Source organism: Copadichromis virginalis, linkage group LG6 (assembly GCF_057382275.1).
Source record: "Copadichromis virginalis isolate Kocher_CV1m ecotype Utaka linkage group LG6, C_Virginalis_male_GT1.1, whole genome shotgun sequence".
Classification (NCBI taxonomy): Eukaryota; Metazoa; Chordata; class Actinopteri; order Cichliformes; family Cichlidae; genus Copadichromis; species Copadichromis virginalis.
The window spans coordinates 29,605,036-29,623,215 of record NC_140623.1 but is presented as its reverse complement, the minus strand read 5'-3'; the positions used below and the strand labels follow the sequence as shown (position 1 = coordinate 29,623,215).

At 40.4% G+C, this 18,180-nt stretch overlaps 1 protein-coding gene across 1 annotated transcript in view; it reads right to left on the bottom strand.

Annotated features, from left to right (window-relative positions):
- Nucleotides 1-13,796, bottom strand: part of cygb2 (cytoglobin 2) — a 36,396-nt gene extending 22,600 nt beyond the window's left edge. The window contains exon 1 of the mRNA XM_085459767.1: nt 13,135-13,796. Coding sequence (XP_085315893.1) covers nt 13,135-13,328 — 194 coding nt within the window. The 5' untranslated portion in view covers nt 13,329-13,796. The remainder of the gene's footprint in view (nt 1-13,134) is intronic.
- Between the last annotated feature and the right edge of the window lie 4,384 nt (nt 13,797-18,180).

Sequence of the window (18,180 nt, the reverse complement as noted above, 5' to 3'; positions counted from 1 at the left end):
CCAGAAGAAGCGGATAGTATAGCTTTTATTTTGGAAAGAGACATTTCTCTGTAATAAACTCTCTTTTCCAAAGATGCATGATTCCTCAATCAGATACAGGGCTTGCAATATCGCTAGCCTGACGTCCCGGAGCTAGCGATTTTTCCAGTCGGGCTACCAAAATCTTTCTCTTCCCTGCCCGTCGGGCTATTGTAGGAAAAATATATGTCAATGCTTTTGCATTCTTTCAGAAATGTAACTGGGTAATTATGTCATTGGCATCGGTGAGCCACTGTCAATATGTGACATATTGAAATCGCGTTTGAATTTGCGCTTGTTTTTTTGCTTTCACTTTGCAATCGTGCGAACTGTGTATAGAGAGCGACAGCACTGATCTGTGAGTGATGATAATTTGTGCACCAATTCCTCTGACATCGTCTTATTAATCGTTAGCTTACTATGCAAACATGACAAGTGAAATCTCCCGCAGCTTAAACATGTGAGAGGTTGATCGCGCAGAGAATCGCTGAGCTTATGTGAGTGCGTGTGTAAAAGCAGCAGGATTTATATTTGACTACGATGACCTGGATGACTGAGAACCTTCACAGACAGATATATATTTTAGTTCTGCTGAGCCAAATAAGACAGGTCAGGGTGAAGAAGTGACAGCCAAAGAAAAGCTTACCACAAAACGGAGAAGTTATGACAAATCAGACTATAAGGCAAAAAGAAAGTGCAGCTTCATGGTTTCATGGACAAAAGAATTTCTGTGGCTGCAATATGACGAGCTAAATAACCAGGGCTGCACATAAGTGGTCCGCAGGTGCGCATTCGCTGTCAAAATAAAAAACACGCACAAGGGTTAGGGTTAAATTTAAAAACTGTACTTTTGAGTTAAAATATATATTTATAATTTTAATAAATGACAAATTAAAAAGGCATGAACATTTTTTTTGTATCGAAAAAATATCGAACCGTGACACCAAAGTTTCGAACCGAACCGAACCGTGAATTTTGTGTATCGTTGCACCCCTAAAATATAAATATATATATATATATATATATATATATATTTATATATATATTAGTGAAGAAATCTGTCTTGCTTCAATTGAACCTTTCATGTTTAACTGGTTGTAACATTATCTTAAACAACTGGAAGAGTTTAACTTTGTTTTTTGTTTTGTTTTTCTATCATTATACAAATGCACAAGGCATAATAAATCTTTCCTATTCTGTCACCCTCCTGAACACAGCCATTGCATTACATTTAAAATGAAGTATCTCAAAGTTTTTCCACCCAGCATAATTAAAGAGGCTTGAGGGACTTCACAGAGAGGTGTACAAACGGAGGAGAACACGATGGACCACAGTGACTATCTGATAAGTTTCGGTGCATGTTTAGCACTTTGGAGAGCTCTGAACACATTCCTGCACCTGTCTCTGCATTTAAATGAAGTCATCAAAGATAAGCAGCACCATTAGCGACGGTTGTTAATCGTACTTTGATTACACTGGAAGGGTTCGTCTAATTCTTTGAAGCACCACGAACAACCTTGAGCCTCACTGCTGGAATTTCAAGGACATCTTTTTTTCACAAGACAAACTCTTCAACAACACGCCACCGGCTTAATTACCGACTAATTAAAGGAACCCATGTAGTCCAGATTTTAGAAGCTCTACAGTCAGATAGCTGCAGGAAGTCTAAAAAAAAAAAAAAAAGGAAATGACTAATTAACTGAGTTATTATTATTTATCTGTAATATCCACAACTCCTGAACGGACTGCCATGAAACCTTATAAAGACATTAATGAGCTTCAATCTGGGACAGGAGTTAACCAAATTATTTGTGGGGTACCCCTTTTTTAAATATTGATTATATACTTTAGCCCACACTTTAACTATATATATAGTTAAAGTGTTAGTATTTTGCTCAAATGTGTCAGACATGTTTTGTATGTCACTGAAAATTATTTGGAATTCCTCAAAAGTTCTTTAAAACAAAGAAGCTCTTTGTATCATTAGGGGTTTTGGAAATCAAAAGGAAACTGACGGGGACATCAAACACAAAATATGTTACGTTAAAATTAAATTAATTCATGGAGCAAAACTTTGAGGTGTGGCTAATTATGTATTAACACAGAAAAAGGAACGACATGCTGACTGTTTAAAGAAAAAACTTGCTAGTGATTCTGTTTAAAACAAGAGCCGTGCACGTATTGGATCACTCACTCATACTTTCCTAACCTTTCTTACAGTGTGGAACTGTCTTGCCTCGACCTTTAAAACAATTAATTTAATTATTTTATCACAAAAACACAGATTACTAGTAATCATTCCAGCTGAGGGGTGCGCTATGAAGATTAATGAGATACTGAGCTATGTTGAGCTTGAAGAGTTTTCTGTGCCATGTCTAAATAACCGTGGTAACTTATGCCGACCCTGTGACCTAGGGCCCAGGTTGGAAGTGCCACGTTTTCACAGATTTTTTTATTTCCAGTGTGTTTTAAGTGCAATACATATTCTCTACTATATTTGTTACATGTTCAGCCAATTCACAGTAACACCAACTGTGCAATTGGCGAAAATGTATGAATGTCTTCTGCTTACTCCTAATAGTGCTAAAAGTCTCTCTTACACTACTGGAGCTGAAGCTAACAGAGCTCAGAAAAAAATCTATTTTGAAAATCCATCAGTGGCATTTGTAAGGAATTTATTGCCAACAATATTCCAAACTAAAGTCTTATCCCCGTCTCCTTTCCTAGGCTACCGGAAACTTACGAATCCGAACATGCGGAGTAACACTGGATCTTTTAATGTGCAGCTATAATGTTAGGAATAAATAGCACTGAGTAGTAAAACATAACAGGAGATTATAGTTATTTTTCTGCTCAGCTTGCTTGTGATGATTATGAATTCACAAGATTAATGATCTTCTCTCTCGTTTTATTTGCAGCCCCAGTGTTGCATTCGTTTCTTTATCACTAGTTCCTCTGATAATGCCTCTGATTTGAGTAGATGGTGCTCAGTTGATTAATTTGTGCAGAAGAGAAGTCAAGGGATGCATCAAGCACCTCCTTTTCCTTTTTATGTGAGTGACACAGAGCCTGAAGCAGAAAGACTGGGTTAAGAAAGAAAGTTGATAACCAATAATATGACACCTACCACCCACAGCTCGTGACCATTGGTGAGGGTAGGGACATAGATCAACCGGTTTTACACTCAATTCTCTCTTCATCATTATGGACCGTCTGTCAATCGTCTGTCGATCTCCCGCTCCCGTCTCCTGTCACTCGTGAACAAGACCCTGAGATACTTAAACACCTCTATTTGGGGCAGGAACTCATCCCTGCTCTGGAGTGGGCGCTCCACCCTTTTCCAGCTGAGGACCAGGGCCTCAGATTTGGAGGTGCTGATTCTCATTCCCACCACTTCACATTCGGCTGCGAACCATTCCAGTCCGAGCTGGAGGCCATCACCTGATGAACCCAACAGAACTACATCATCTGCAAAAGCAGCAATGAGATTCTGAGACAATCCAAGTGGAAGCCTTCCACCACCTGGCTACACCTAGAAATTCTGTCCATTAAATGAATGATGAATGACTGATGACAATTATGAACAGTATCATGACAAAGGGCAGCCATTACCCACCAGAAACAAGTCTGACTTATTGCCAGCAATGCAGACCAAGGATGAAGAGCTGGTCCAGTGCTCCATGACCAGGACAAAAACTGCATTGTTCTGAGGTTCAACTAACAGACGGACTCTCTTTTCCAGTACCCTGGTATAGACTTTCCCAAGGAGGCTGAAGAGTGTGATCCCCCTATAGTTGGAACACACCCTCTGGTCCCCCTTTCTTAAAGATGGGAACCACCACTTTGATCTGCCAATCCAAAGGTACCACCCCTGATCTCCATGCAACGTTGTAGAGGCATGTCAACCAAGACAGCCCTACAACATCTAGAGCCTTCAGGAACTCAGAGCGAACCTCATCCACCCCAGGGACCCTGCCACCAAGGAGTTGTTTAACTGCCTCAGTGACCTCACCCCCGCAGATAGACGAGTTGATTTAAGGAGGTCCTCGAAGTACTCCTTCCACCTTCGGCAATGGAGGTGCTGAACATGGTCCATTCTGACTTAATGTCCCTAGTCTCCCTCAGAATGCCATTGAAGCTCTGTCGGAGGTGTGAGTTGAAGATCTTGTGAACTAGGGCCTCTGCCAGGCGTTCCCAGCACACCCTCACAATATGTTTAGATGCACCAGGTCTGTCCAACATCCTCCCCTGCCACCTGATCCAACTCACTACCAGGTGGTGATCAGTTGACAGCCCCTCTCTTCGCCCAAGTGTCCAGAATATATGGCCGCAGGTCTGATGACACAATTACAAAATCGATCATTGACCTACAGCCTAGGGTGTCCTGGCATCACGTACACTTATTGAAACCCCTATGTTCAAACATGGTGTTCATTATGGACAAACTGTGGTTTGCACAGAAGTCCAGTAACAAAACACAGCTCGGGTTCACATCCAGGAGGCCGTTCCTCCCAATCACATACATCCAGGTCTCACTGCCGTTGCCCACATCTGTTGAGTGTTGAAGTCTCCCAGTAGGACAACATGAGTCCCCAGGTGGTGCACCCTCAAGCAGCCCGCCCAGGGACTCCAAGAAGGCCAGGTACTCTGAACCGTCATTTGGTGCATAAGCACAGACGACAGTCAGGACTCGTTCCCCAACCCGAAGGCGCAGAGAACAAACCCTCTCATCCACCAGGAGAAACCACAACTTACAGGCAATAAGCTGAGGTATACTAGGGTACCCACCCCAGCACGCCGCCTCTATTAATGTTATTTACAAATCAGTAGCTATTATCTATCACCTACTCTAACATAATGTTTGTGTAATCAAAGTGAACATCTGTAATGCTACCCTTATGTGATTTTTACTGCACTACGAACTTTAAGTAATTTTAAAAGAACAAAGAAAACAAATTAAATATATACAAAACACAATACTATTCCCTTAAAAGTAAATAATGCTCAAAGCGAGCTGCTTTGGCAGAGGTGTGCTTCTGGTGTGCTTTTTGTTGATTTTCTTTTTTTTATTTACACAAATAATGTTTATATCTAAACAAAAGTTATTTCCAGACTGTGACTAAAAGTTATTTCTCAAATCCAGGAGATCAAATTACAAAGAGGTAATTTCACAGTGCAAAAAAGGTTTTAAAAAGCAAAAGAGGGGTTTTAGAAGATTTATGGCTTTATTGCTGGTCTTTTTGTTTTCCAAAAGAAAGAATATTAATATTTTAAAGTGTGAATGATTTTGGGTGTCATGGTTATTTCTTTTTGCTTTTTTTCAGGGGGGAGGGTAGATGACTTTTAATTATAGAAATTAAGGTCAGATATATACAAGAACTACTTGTAAGCCTGTTGAGTCAGATACACGGTCTGTGGACTTTATACTTTTTACTGCTTGCACAGTCTGCGTAATGTGTAAATAAATAAACTAAACCAAGAAAATGATAGCACGGCTGAGCTTTTTCCTTTTCTCTTCATTAGTTATTGTAGTTAAAAACTACAACCACTTCCTAAAATACAGCAGAGCAATCACCTACAAATTTAGTATACATACAAAAAAATTTGTGCAGTTAATCAAATGATACCATCTTCTTCTTAAGAATGAAAATGTCATTGATTCCTCCCATCAGCACCATACCTACAACAATGCTATGCGAGTCAACGCACTCGGAGTCTAATTGTATTCACAAAGCTGCCATATCTACTGCTCTGACAATGCCTGGGGCGCTCTCACTTTTTGGTGCAATTGCATTTGTACGCACTGGTGAGATCAGCTGAGGCTTTTGTCGCTGTCTGTTCACTCAATGCAGCCAGGCAGATGGATTGACATGAAAACATTAACTCTGTGTTCTCGTGGCAGATGTTGTGCACTGCTCACAACAAGAAGATTTCAACCGCCCCAAGTGTTTGACCCAAGCCGCAGACTGCATGCCAGCTATTGACGATTTCACTCTTTTCTGTCAGGGGAGTTTGAAACTTGAAAGTGTCTCTCATCTTATGGACTGCTAATAAGTCCACTCCCTTGGAAGAAGAAAGGAGCTCCTAGTGTTAAACTAAACTCAAAGAAAAAGGACATGAGCGATGCATCGGACAGATCTACTAGTCACTGAAGCTTCATCAGCAATAGTCTCAGTGGAAGAGTGGATATCAAGACGCAAAGAACAATGAGAAACAAGGAGAAAAAGGTCAGGAGCAAGTATTTAGTATTAGTATTTAGTATTTATTTATTTATTGTCATTGTCAAGAACAATGAAATTGCACTAAGAGTTTGCAGCAATCTGTGAAAAACTGTGGAGGCTCTGTCGGGGCTGGGGAGCTTGTTAAAATGGATCCAATCATGAACCCCGTAAGTGCCATCAACATTTTATCCACCATGTAATACCATCTGGAAAGCATCGACTGACAATGGCTTCATTTTTCAACATGACACTACCAATGCAGTAAATGCATACCTGGATAGAAAAAGACGGACAATAGAGCACCATCAGTCATGGACGACTTCAACATTATTGAAGCAGTGTCGGATCATCTTGACAGAGAACGGAACAAAAGGACATCCAACATGCAAAGAAGAGCTTTGAATGTCCTTCATGAAGCCTGGAGAACTGTTACTGAAGACTACTTAAAGAAATTACAATAAAACTGAATAAGAGTTTAGGCTGTGTTGTCAAATACAGATGATCATACCAAAATGACTTTGAAGCTCATTAAAACTGTACAAACTCTGGTTTTGTCTCTTATACTGTATTTCTATGGATGTTTGTACAGTAAATTTAACTCACTTCACATGTTCCTGTTAAAGTATAAAGAAAGGTAGCTCAAGAGTTTGACACTGTATATCTGTGCAGGTCTGCTTTTTGTTTCTTCTCTCAGGTTGTTTTCACTTCTTGATTACTTTCATCTGTGTCTTGCTCTCCTGTGTCTCATCATTAACTATAGAGTTTATCCACTCCTGTCTCCTGTCTCTATTTCTTTGTGGGTGTTAGCTTGTCATGTTACATTACTTATGTAATGTGTTTATGCTGTGTTTTTTTCCTGTGGATATTTTTGGACAATATGTGGCTATTTTTGATTCTACTTCAGTCTGATTAATTAGACTGAATCTGTATCCTGCATTCGGGGTCCTCTCTACTCATTACTGTAAGTTTACATGTTAATTAGTCCTCAGGTCATTCTGTAGGTTTGTGTGGATGTGAGAGTGAAAATTTCATCTCTATGGAAGAAAAATAGAAAAATATTTGCACAAAATAATTTTTGATAAAAACTATTTTTACATGCTTCCCAAGTTGAGTATATTCTGATCCTGTTTATATGGCAGTAAATTAACACTTTATGTGGGCTCTGCTGTTTCTAAGCTACAAGAAACGCTAAATTGTCAGTATATAAAAAAAAAAAAAAAGAATTCGTGGACAGGTGATGTGCCTGGCAGCTTTGACTTAACGGATTAAATGGTCATCATGGTTTAGCTGAGATTTCAAAGGAATACCCATGTCACCTTTTAGAGGGGGAAAAAAGTAATAAGAAATTAAAGGAGCGACGTCAAGGAGAAGAGCTCTGCAGAAGCACAGAACGAGGCATTCAAGCGCCAAAGCCTGTTGCTGTCATCCACAGATAAGAGCACACGAAACACACACACACACACAAGATGCTCTCTGCCCCATCTGCTCCCCCTCGGGGGATTATCGTCACCTCCAACCGAAAATCAGTTTGTCGCAGTCACATCAGTCTCCTTGGCTACGACTCGCTGTCCATTTTAACAAGCCCTTAAGGTCTCAGTGACACTGAGACAGTTTAGCTGAGGATTTAAATAAATTAAGCCTCTCTTCTTTGATATATATTTTTTATTTATTTATTTTTTAAATGGAAAAAGGAGAAGCGCCGTTAGATCCTGTTGGTCTGCAGCTCTGTAGAGTGAAGCATTACAGAAGATTGTTCGATCCTGGAAAAATGTTTAATTTTCACATGACTTAAAAAGACAGCAGCAGTGAAAGAGAGAAATGTGAAATAAAATATAAACAAGGTGAGAACAGGTCAAATTTAAGGTGCCCTTTTCACAGTTTTCACTTTACTTGTGAGAAGATGTGGTGTATGGAGCCGTCTCAGCATCTTAATGAGTGAGGAACTTGATGTTCCCTCCTTTCCTGCACTTGTCACAGTTCAGTTATTGTTGAGAGGCTGAGGGATTTGGTGCAGAACATGGTGTGGGTGTGCCTGTTGTGGTGAAAAAAATCTGTTTGTGCCGTCACTTTGGGATCTGCCTTCCTTCTGGGGAAAACCAAGTTCTTATAGCATAGCTCATTACATCTGGAGAGCAGACTGCAGGCTCATAGTTAGAGTTAAGCGTCTGGGAAAGATGAATACATGTGTGCTTCTGTTACTGTCTAATACAAAAAACAACATGAAAGCATTAACACAAAGTATTAATTCAGTACTTTGTGTTAACTGAGACACAATAGGGATTAAACAGAAGTTTTTGTGCATCATATCAAAGAGACCTGAAAAAAACTGCATATCAGAGCGATACGTGGTGCGATGTCTGGTGCGATGCCTGGTGCGTCACCACGTGCATTGCAGGCTGAACAATGCTTCAAGCTAAATATTGAAGAGATGCTACAACAGGCTGCTGCCGATCATCGAAATGATGACATCCGTATCTGGTACCATACAGACGCGAGCCTATTTAGTCCGTTGTGATGGCAGGCCAACACAGTGATGGCAAGGTTTACCCCTTCTGGTCTGCTTCCAAGTTTGTTGTGCCTGGAAAAATTCCAGAAGGATTTATCCAGGAGTCATACTACTCACAAGTCTGAGAATGAAGCAGCAGCTGCAAAAACTCAAAATCTTACCAAGTATATTTGTCTTATTTCTAGTCAAAATTATCTCATTACACTTAAAATAAGACACAATCAGCTACAGGGCAACATTTCAGTAAGCTAAAGGAACTTGTTTCAAGACAGTGAATCTTGAAACTAGAGAAAAACTAGAGATTTTTCACTTGTTCCACTGGCAGATTTTTTCACTTAATACAAGATATTTTAGCTTAAAATAAGTGAAAAAATCTGCCAGTGGAACAAGTGAAAAATCTCTAGTTTTTCTCTAGTTTCAAGATTCACTGTCTTGAAACAAGTTCCTTTAGCTTACTGAAATGTTGCCCTGTAGCTGATTGTGTCTTATTTTAAGTGTAATGAGATAATTTTGACTAGAAATAAGACAAATATACTTGGTAAGATTTTGAGTTTTTGCAGTGGGATACACTGTCTTTGCACTTATATGAATTTGAGTGTAATCCCATTCTTAATACGTAGGGTTTAATACGATTTTAACCCATCTTTGGCAGCTATAACAGCTTCACCTGTTCTGGGAAGGTTTTCTACAAGGTTTAGGAGTGCGTTTATGGGAATTTGGCTCATTTGTGAGGTCAGACAGTGATGTTGGAGAACATCACAACAACAAGAAGGTCTGGCTCACGGTCTACTTCATTTCAGAGTTGTGCTAACCCAGATTTGTCCATTGGATTGGCAGATGGAAAAGTGTTATTCATCACTCCTGAGAGTGTAGTGGTGATGTGCTTTACACTGATGTATCCGACGCTTTGCACCTCACTTCGTGATGTAAGGCTGGGATGCAGCTGCTCGGACATGGAAACTATGAAGTTCTCTACACACTTTTCTTAAGCTATTCTGAAGGCATCATGACTGACCTCACTCTGTGATTTTTACGTGGCCTACCACTTCATGGATGAGTTGCCGTCATTCCCAATCATTTCCACTTGGTTATAATGGCACTAACAGTTGACTATGGAATCTTTAGTACCAAGGAGATATTCCGACTGGACTTGATGCACAGGTGGCATCCTATCACAAGCCCACACTGGAGTTCACTGAGCTCCTGAGAGTGACCCATTCCTTCAAAAATGTTTGTAGAAGCAGTCTGCATGCTTAGTTGCTTGATCTTATACACCTGTGGCCATGGGAGTGATTGATACATCTTAATTCAATGATTTGGATCGGTGAATGAATACTCCTTGAAATGTAGAACATCTCAGAATAGAATATCTATTTCTGAGTCTGAACCTGTTGAGGAAAAGGTTTTCAGCCACATTCATCTGCAACCTTATTGTTTCGGCTTCCCAGACATGCCATGAGGGAGGGAACCTACAGTGATGGTAATTCGAAGGGTTTGCTTTCCAGCTCAGCTCTCTTCAGTACAAAGTTTGGAAAAAATGCCCGCACTAGTTCACTGGTCCCATCAACAGGCTCTCAAAATACTCGATCACCCTTGCTTCACGCTAACCCACAAAGAGCAGTGCACCATTGTACTTGAGTGTTAGCCACCTAACACTGAGGGTTACATTCCAGGGACGCCAATGGAGCCAAAACAGAGTGAATCTCATCCCTACCCGTCCTTTTTCACTGAAGAGCTTTTTGTGTACCTCAGCAACGTCTGTCAGGAGATGAGGTGAGGCCACCCCTATATCTTCAAACTGCCTTCGAGACTGAGGACGTGCTCATCCGGTTCAGGAGCACCTCAAAGAGCTCTTTCCACAATATTCCAGTAAGGCTCAGCAGTTCTCGTCTCTGACCAAAAGCTGGCCTGAGGCTGAGCCAAGTCTGCTTTTCTTATTTCCTGCTCCTGATTCACCAGACAGTTTGCTAGGAGCCATCTGAAAGTCCTTCTCACTGAACTCTTCCCAAGCTTGAGATTTTGGTTCTGCCACAGCAGACGCGACAGCCCTTCTGACCTTTTTTTGGTACCCAACGGCCCTTTAATAGTTATCTATTCCAGCTGACCATTAGGTGTTGATCAGCTGACAGCTCTGTTATCCCTACTGCGTCTTGTCTCCTTAATGGCAAATAATTGTCCTTGAACTTTCTATCATTATTATTGTTATTATTATTTTATAGTATTGTTCTGTTTATTTTTATCCTCCTGCTGCTAAACTAATTTCCCCTTGTGGGACAATAAAGAAATTGAATTGAATTGAAATTGAATTGTTCCTCTCTTCAAGAGTGAAGAGTGTCTTGGCAAATACATCAACAACACAGATCAGTGACCTTTCGGTTAAGGTTATCCTGGATCAAGTAAATTAATGCGTGACATTAATTTGTGTCTTTTCTTTTCCAGTCGACACTGTTCAGATTTCTCCAGTCTCTGGATGGGACACCCCCCAGGATCCCACCCAGAGACTGCAACAAGCACGGGTATTCTGAACTGCTGTTTGGTGGATAAGCACAGACGTGATCCTCAAGTTTGGCCAGAAGCTTGTTAGTGTTGGCTTCATGTTTCTGGTCCAAAAGGTACATCCAGCCTTTATACACAGTCAGTATTCAAACCCGTGAGAAGAGCAAAGAAAAAATTGATTAAAACTTCACATTATTAATGGAAAGCTTTTTGGTGGAAATATTTTTAGCTTATGTAATATCCTGCTGCTTGCAGTAATCGGATGATTTAGGATTGTTTCCAGCATCTCAAGATAAAAAATGTTGGTAATTCTTAAAATCTGCACCCACCTAAACAGCCAGTACTGTAACTTCTGGTTTGCTGAGACCAGAATTATTGACCTTTATACATTATATATGCATGAATGATGTTAAATCTCTGTTTGATATTTCCTTATTTAGGTGAATTTTATGGTGCAAGGCGATTAAAGATTTGTCCAGATGTTTCCACCTTTTGAAAAATATCTTTACTTTGTGTGTTTTTCATTGTGATTACAAAATAAAAGAATGACAAGAGCAGAAAACAAATGAGATCTTAGCAAGAGCATCTAAATTGTACCATGTGTTCTTTCTTTTTCTTTTCTTTTTTTTGGTCATGTCTCAGATGATTTGACAGTTAATTGGAAGAACAACAATCAGACAAACTTGCTAGCCTGCTGTGCACCCCGCTTTAGTCTCTGATCAGCTAACCTAGCGGAGCAGAGCATCTCGGGGCTTTACTCGTTTCTCTGTAAATCTGAGCCATGTTGAAGAAGACTGAAGTGGCGAACAGCTGGATTATACAAACAACGGGGAGAGGAGGGCTCATTAAACCGCAAGTCATTTGTACTTGTGGTTTTGGTTATTTAAGATGATCCAACTTTCTGCCTTTCACTGCTGCCTGCATATGTGATTAAATTAAGGTCTAATGTCTCGTCACATTGCACCATGTTGTGATTTTAATTAAAAGTCCTCCTATTAAAGGTAAAAAATGTCCTGATCACTGTTAAACTGCAGATCATCAAATACAGCAGCAGTTGGGCTATAACAAAACAATTTATGATGCTATTTTGTGAAATGTCATATTTAATTTCTCATCACTTTAAAATGAGGCTCCGAGGCGAGGGTGTCTCATTTGGTTAAACGTCTGTTGTCTCGACTCCTCTCTCCTCGTGTCCCTCCCTCACCTCCTAGTCACCTCAATTCCTCCTGACATGTCTGGTGGGAGGGGCTAAGAAAGGGGAGGACAGGAGCTGAGGATATGTGGTGTGGGAGAACTGAGAAAGGAAAGCCTCTTTCAGGGCTGTGAGAGTGAAATCAAAATATTTAATACATCTGATAAACCATAATCACGGTTAGTTAGCTAAAACTAAACTATAACTCAGTGTGGGAAATTGTTTTAACTGAAACATACATAAGCTTGGTTTTTTTTGTTTTTTTTTAATTGAAATAATATCGTGCATAAAAAAATATACAGGAAAACATTTTTCGTTTGTCAGGCTGGTGTTGTTATGAGTTCCAGGGATGATTAGGGTTTTTCCAGTTTTCATTATTTTTGCACTGTAGTTTTGCATTGTGTATTCGTGATATTTGATTTTGTTGTTGCTTTCTGTTATTTCTTAGTGTTTACCTGTCTTGGTCTTTCCTTTAACTGATTCAAGTTCGTGTTAGGGTATTTCATGGCTTCAATTCGGTGCAGCAAAAATGTTTTCTATCAGTGGTCAGCGGGATGTTGCTCAGGGGAGCAGGAAGGTTTGCATGTTCGAGCTCAAGCAGCAGGAACACTGAGCAGTGTTACATCAAAAGACACGAATCAACCTTGGGATCTTTAAGCGTGGAGACTTTCTAAGTTCACTCGCGCTGACGGAAAACCCACCTTATGAGAACAGACACCCCCACATCCTCACAGTTCTTGTAGACGTGCCCCCACGTGTCCTGGACGATCTCCCTCTCGGTGTCGGACAGCGGCTCCGCGCGCTCCGGACGGTCCTCGCACTCCACCTCTCCTCTCTGCACTCCCAGCAGCTGCGGAGGTGGCGAGGGTGGCGGCGGAGACTCCCGGCGCGACATCCTCCTGCGGCGCAGCAGCCCGGAGGCTCCCAGCAGCGCCCGGGGGAGGTAGGGAGCGAGGGAGGGGGGGAGGGAGACGGAGAGCTGAGACCCCACGGCGGGAGCTTGGAGGAGAGACGGGATGAGAAGAGAAGTAGAGAAGAAGAGGAGGAGAGCGGGAGGAGAGAGGAGGCAGACGGCACTCAGAGCCAAGAAAAGGAAAGGGAAAATGAAGCTCCACTGCCACCCACCGAGCTCTCTCACTCCAAACTCTCACTCGCTTGTACTCCCTCTAACTAAAAACTTCTTTCTCACACTGTTCTGCTCTCTCTCCCCTCCTCCTCCTTCCCCCTTTTCCCTCCCTCTCTCTCCCTCTCCCGGTGAGGGAGATGCTTGTCGGTGATGCTGATGTTGTTTTCCCGTCACTTCTCCTTTGCTTCTCTCTGATCCACTCGCTCTGGGTGGAGGAGATGAGACGTGCTGAGGCTGTGTTGTGAGGACCTGATGGAATGAGAGCAGGGTGGGGAGACGACAGGAGAAAGAAACAGAGGGGTGGAGAGACCAGGAGAAAGGAGGGGGATGAAAGAGGAGGCGAGAGAGAGAGGAGCACATATCTTAGTGCATATGTGGACACATGCAAAGAGTGAGGACTCATTTCTGTCTACATGGTATATTTTCTTCTACATGCCATCAAAACATGTAAATATGTGATTATTAGAGGCAGCAGTGCAACGTTAGCGCAGCAGAGAAACCTTTGCTCTGCACGAGTCTGTGTGGGACTAACAGGATCCCAGTGTCTCAGCATCTCTCAATGATTTAAAGCCAACAACTTTATTCTTTTGTCACTCTTTGCACAGTGCTGTCTTTTAGAGAATAAACGGTGCTAATGAATGAACACAATCTCCTCAGCAACAAACAGAAAAGCCCCTTTATTAGATACAACTTGCTAGTACTGGGGTGGACCCCTTTTGCCTTCAGAGCCACTGCTTCATGGCTGAAGCTGCTTCATTCATCAAAGTGCTGGAAACATTCCTCAGACATTTTTGGTCCATGTTCACGTGATAGCGTCATAGATTTATCAGCTGCATGGTGTGAATCTTAAAACAATGTTCAGGTAGGCTGTGGTATTTTAATAATGCTGAACTGTCACCTAGTGTTGTCTTCTGCTGCTGCATCTTACCTGATTCGACGTGTTGTGTCTTTAGAGATGCTCTTTCTCGTGAATTGATTGTAAGGAGTGGTTATTTGAGTTACTTTTACCTCTGGATCTGCTCAAAGCAAATCTATCCATGCTCCTCTGACCTCTGATGTCAACAAGGTGCTTTTACCAGCTCACTGGATATTTTTTCTTTATCTGAAAGTTCTCTGTAATCCCTAGAGATGGTTGTGCAGGAAAATCCCAGCAGATCTGTGAAGTACCAAGACTAGGCCAACTACATCGTGTTCAAAGTCACTCCCCTTTCTTCACCATTCTAATGCTACAGGTTAAATGCATTGAGTTGATGCAATATGATTGACTGATTACACATTTATGTAATCAACGCCTATTCAATGAGTAGTTGAATAGGTGTACCTAATAAAGTGTCCAGTGCAAGTTTTTCACTTGGGAGCTGGTGGAAAAACCAAAAGCAGAGAAAAAGAGAGCGATGTTGGGAATTCTCAATTGTTGCTAAATGTCTGATGCTTGTATATAAAACTGCTCACTGATGCTCTGTCATTTTAATGCCTGGTAATTCATCCACTTGGGGCCTTTTTAACCTGGAGCTGGTAGAAAAAATATGAGCAAAAGACATTTCCATTCTGAAACCAGTTAATTAATAACAGTCTTAGAAACCCAGACAGCCTGGCGTTCATATACATCACACCTAAATAACCAGTCTGTCAGCATGCAGGGTGGGGTTAACTTGCCAGATCTGACATTTATCTTTTACATTTTTAACATGGAGCTGTGCAAAAAGCACCATGAGTGTGCAGGGTTGTACAGTGAGCATGTGCAATCCTGCACAGCTTCCTTGTATAAAGCTTGATTTTGCCCATGTGAGAATAAGACAAATAACAGTGCTGTGTCTTTTTCCTGCCCACTCTATGCAGAAAGCCTGACCTAAACCAAGTGATGTCTTTCCAATGAGGATGCATTTGAAGCGACTTCAAAAAATGTCAGTCTGATTCTCCCAACATTATCTAGAGGTCATGTGTGAAAATGGCATTAGAGTAGTTTTACGAGCTCCAGCAAAGAGGCAGGAATTAATTTGCATACCTAGAGATCCACGCATGGAAAGAAGCTAGCAGCGTGCAAGGCCTTACATCAAGGCCATTTAAGACATTAATGGATTATAGTCATAGTCAAAAATAGTTCTATAAATGTATTTTGATAAACTGAGCTTAGCTTTTAAGGGTTCATTAGTGCCAAGTCAGGAAGTTTAAGCTGACCTTGCTAACACCGTTTTTCATAGTTTTCTGAACAATCTCAGTAAAATTAAACTGTGAAGTTGATAGCCATGAACGTAAAACAATAAAATATTCTGTAGAGTCACTGCTGTCGATCCAAGATTAATAAAGGAACAGAACCCTTTCACATTTAATCCGTTTTTCCAGAAATAATAACGTATCCTCGTTTACTTCAAGCTTTGAAATCAATCTTTGTTCTACTGCCTCAAAGTGGATTAGGAAAAACTGCACATTCAAGCTCCCTCAACAATCATAAAATGTTACCTGAAAATAAAAGCAAGGCTATTAAACAGATCCAGAGAGGTGGATGATGAGGTGCTTTCTACTCATGTGACCACAAATTGCTCACATCATCTAAATATGTAAGATTTAAAACAAAAAGAAGACACACAGAGAGAGAGAGAGAGATCTGACACTTCTTCTCACTTGTTTTCGGGATTATAGAGGTAAAAATATCAAAAAGCTGCTCCCTCCACTTTCAGCCTGCCAGGTTTAATTTACCATGCTTTCATCACTGGAGATAATTACACTTACCACTGCTTTCTATACGGTAAAGCTGGTTGACCTTCCCTATCTGAAAAATCTAATAACCACCAGTACTCATACAATGGGATAGAAAATTGCCATCTTATATCTCATCTTTGCTACTGCTGGGACTGCGACACATATTTAAACCGTTTCACTGACTGGTTTAATGTATCAGGAGCCCTGAACCAGAACCGATGTAGGAAAGCCTGTCTTTGCAGTTTGAGCAGCAGTCTCATGGATAATATACCACATCATGTCCCCTCTCTGTACCTCAACAAGCCAACAACAACCTCCACCTGCCTGCGATTCCTTTACAAGCTTGTTTAGTGGAATATGTCTGCTCTTATTGCTTTTGTAAATGATGGCAATTTAATTCAATTCTGTTTTATTTATACAGCACCAAATCACAACAAACGTCACCTCAAAACACTTTACATAGTAAGGTAATGAAAGAAATCCCACAATCACATGACTTGGGAATAGTGGGAAAGAAAAGCTCAATTTTCACAGGAAGAACTCCCAGAAGAGCCTAGTTCTGCTAGAATGCTCACCTAACAACTTGTCACCTCACATAAAAACAAAACCAAAAAACACATTTTAGAAAAATTCAAAAATTCACATTTTTATACCCAAATTTGAGTATAAAAGATTACATTAAAAAATTTCTGGATAGCAACAATAATCATATTTTTATATGATTATTTACCATTTAAAAATATCATTTTAATTAAAGAGCTTGCACCTGCTGGTGGATTAACCAATACAAGGACGTAAAAAATGATTTTGGTCGTTTCCAATACTGTTAATTTAGGGTATAAATCTTAGATTAGGTGGTGGTCTACCACATTAGTTAAGCATTGGAAATGATGATAATAATGAATATGATCAAAACTGAGTCCTGTTTCAGAGCTTTGTCTTGAGCATTTTGGCTGCATCACAGGTCACTCGGCCTTAGAGAACTCCTTTCTCTATATTTATGAATTAAATTTAAAACAATGACAGATATGTTGTAGTCAATAGAACTTGAAACTTGCAGCTGAGGCTATAATATCATCAGGAAAGTGTTTTAATGAAGTTATACGTGAAGATACCCAGGTACTGTTTTCCTATAGACTTCAATATATCTGACCTTTTTTTTTTTTTAAAAAAAAAAACACCAGAAGAGTCGCCCCCTGCTGGCCTTTAAGAAGACTGCAGATTAAAGGTGCTGCACATTCAGTCTATGTCTATCATATTTATACAATCACCATGGCAGCCTGTGGCTACATAATGACAGGATATGATGTGATAGGAGTTTCCTGTATGTTCATTTTGTTATCATGGTTATTTTATTATTATTATTATAACACTGTGAACATTGTATCCTCAAGTAGCCAGTTAACAGTGTTATCTTTAAACTGTCAGGACTTAGTGATAGATTTAATTCGGTTATATTTAAGCAGAGGCAACTCACTCATAAAGCGCCACATTTTAAAACAAACAGTTCATAATATTCCCCAGAGCCCAGGGCGAGAGATGAAGTATTCAGATTCTGATGTTTTACACATCAAACAATCATATACCATTTCTACAAGAGCAAATGTCTGAAGTTTTGCTTGTAAAATTAGTGAAACTGTGACAATACTGTTTTTTAATTAAAAACAGCTACTGTTTAAAGATCTCCAGACTGACGTAAATGATCGTCTATTTTCTTATATAACCATTTTGCTTGCTCTCGTATTGAAAAAATAAATATATTCACTTTTCGTGGCAATAAACAGAGTAGGGCCAATTTATTATTGTACAGATGAGCTGCAGGGGCTATTGTCAGAGGGCACCAGCATAGAAATGAGTCATAATGTAAAGATGGCATTGAGACAAAGAAAACAGTACATGCTTTAAAACTCAAGGAGAAGGT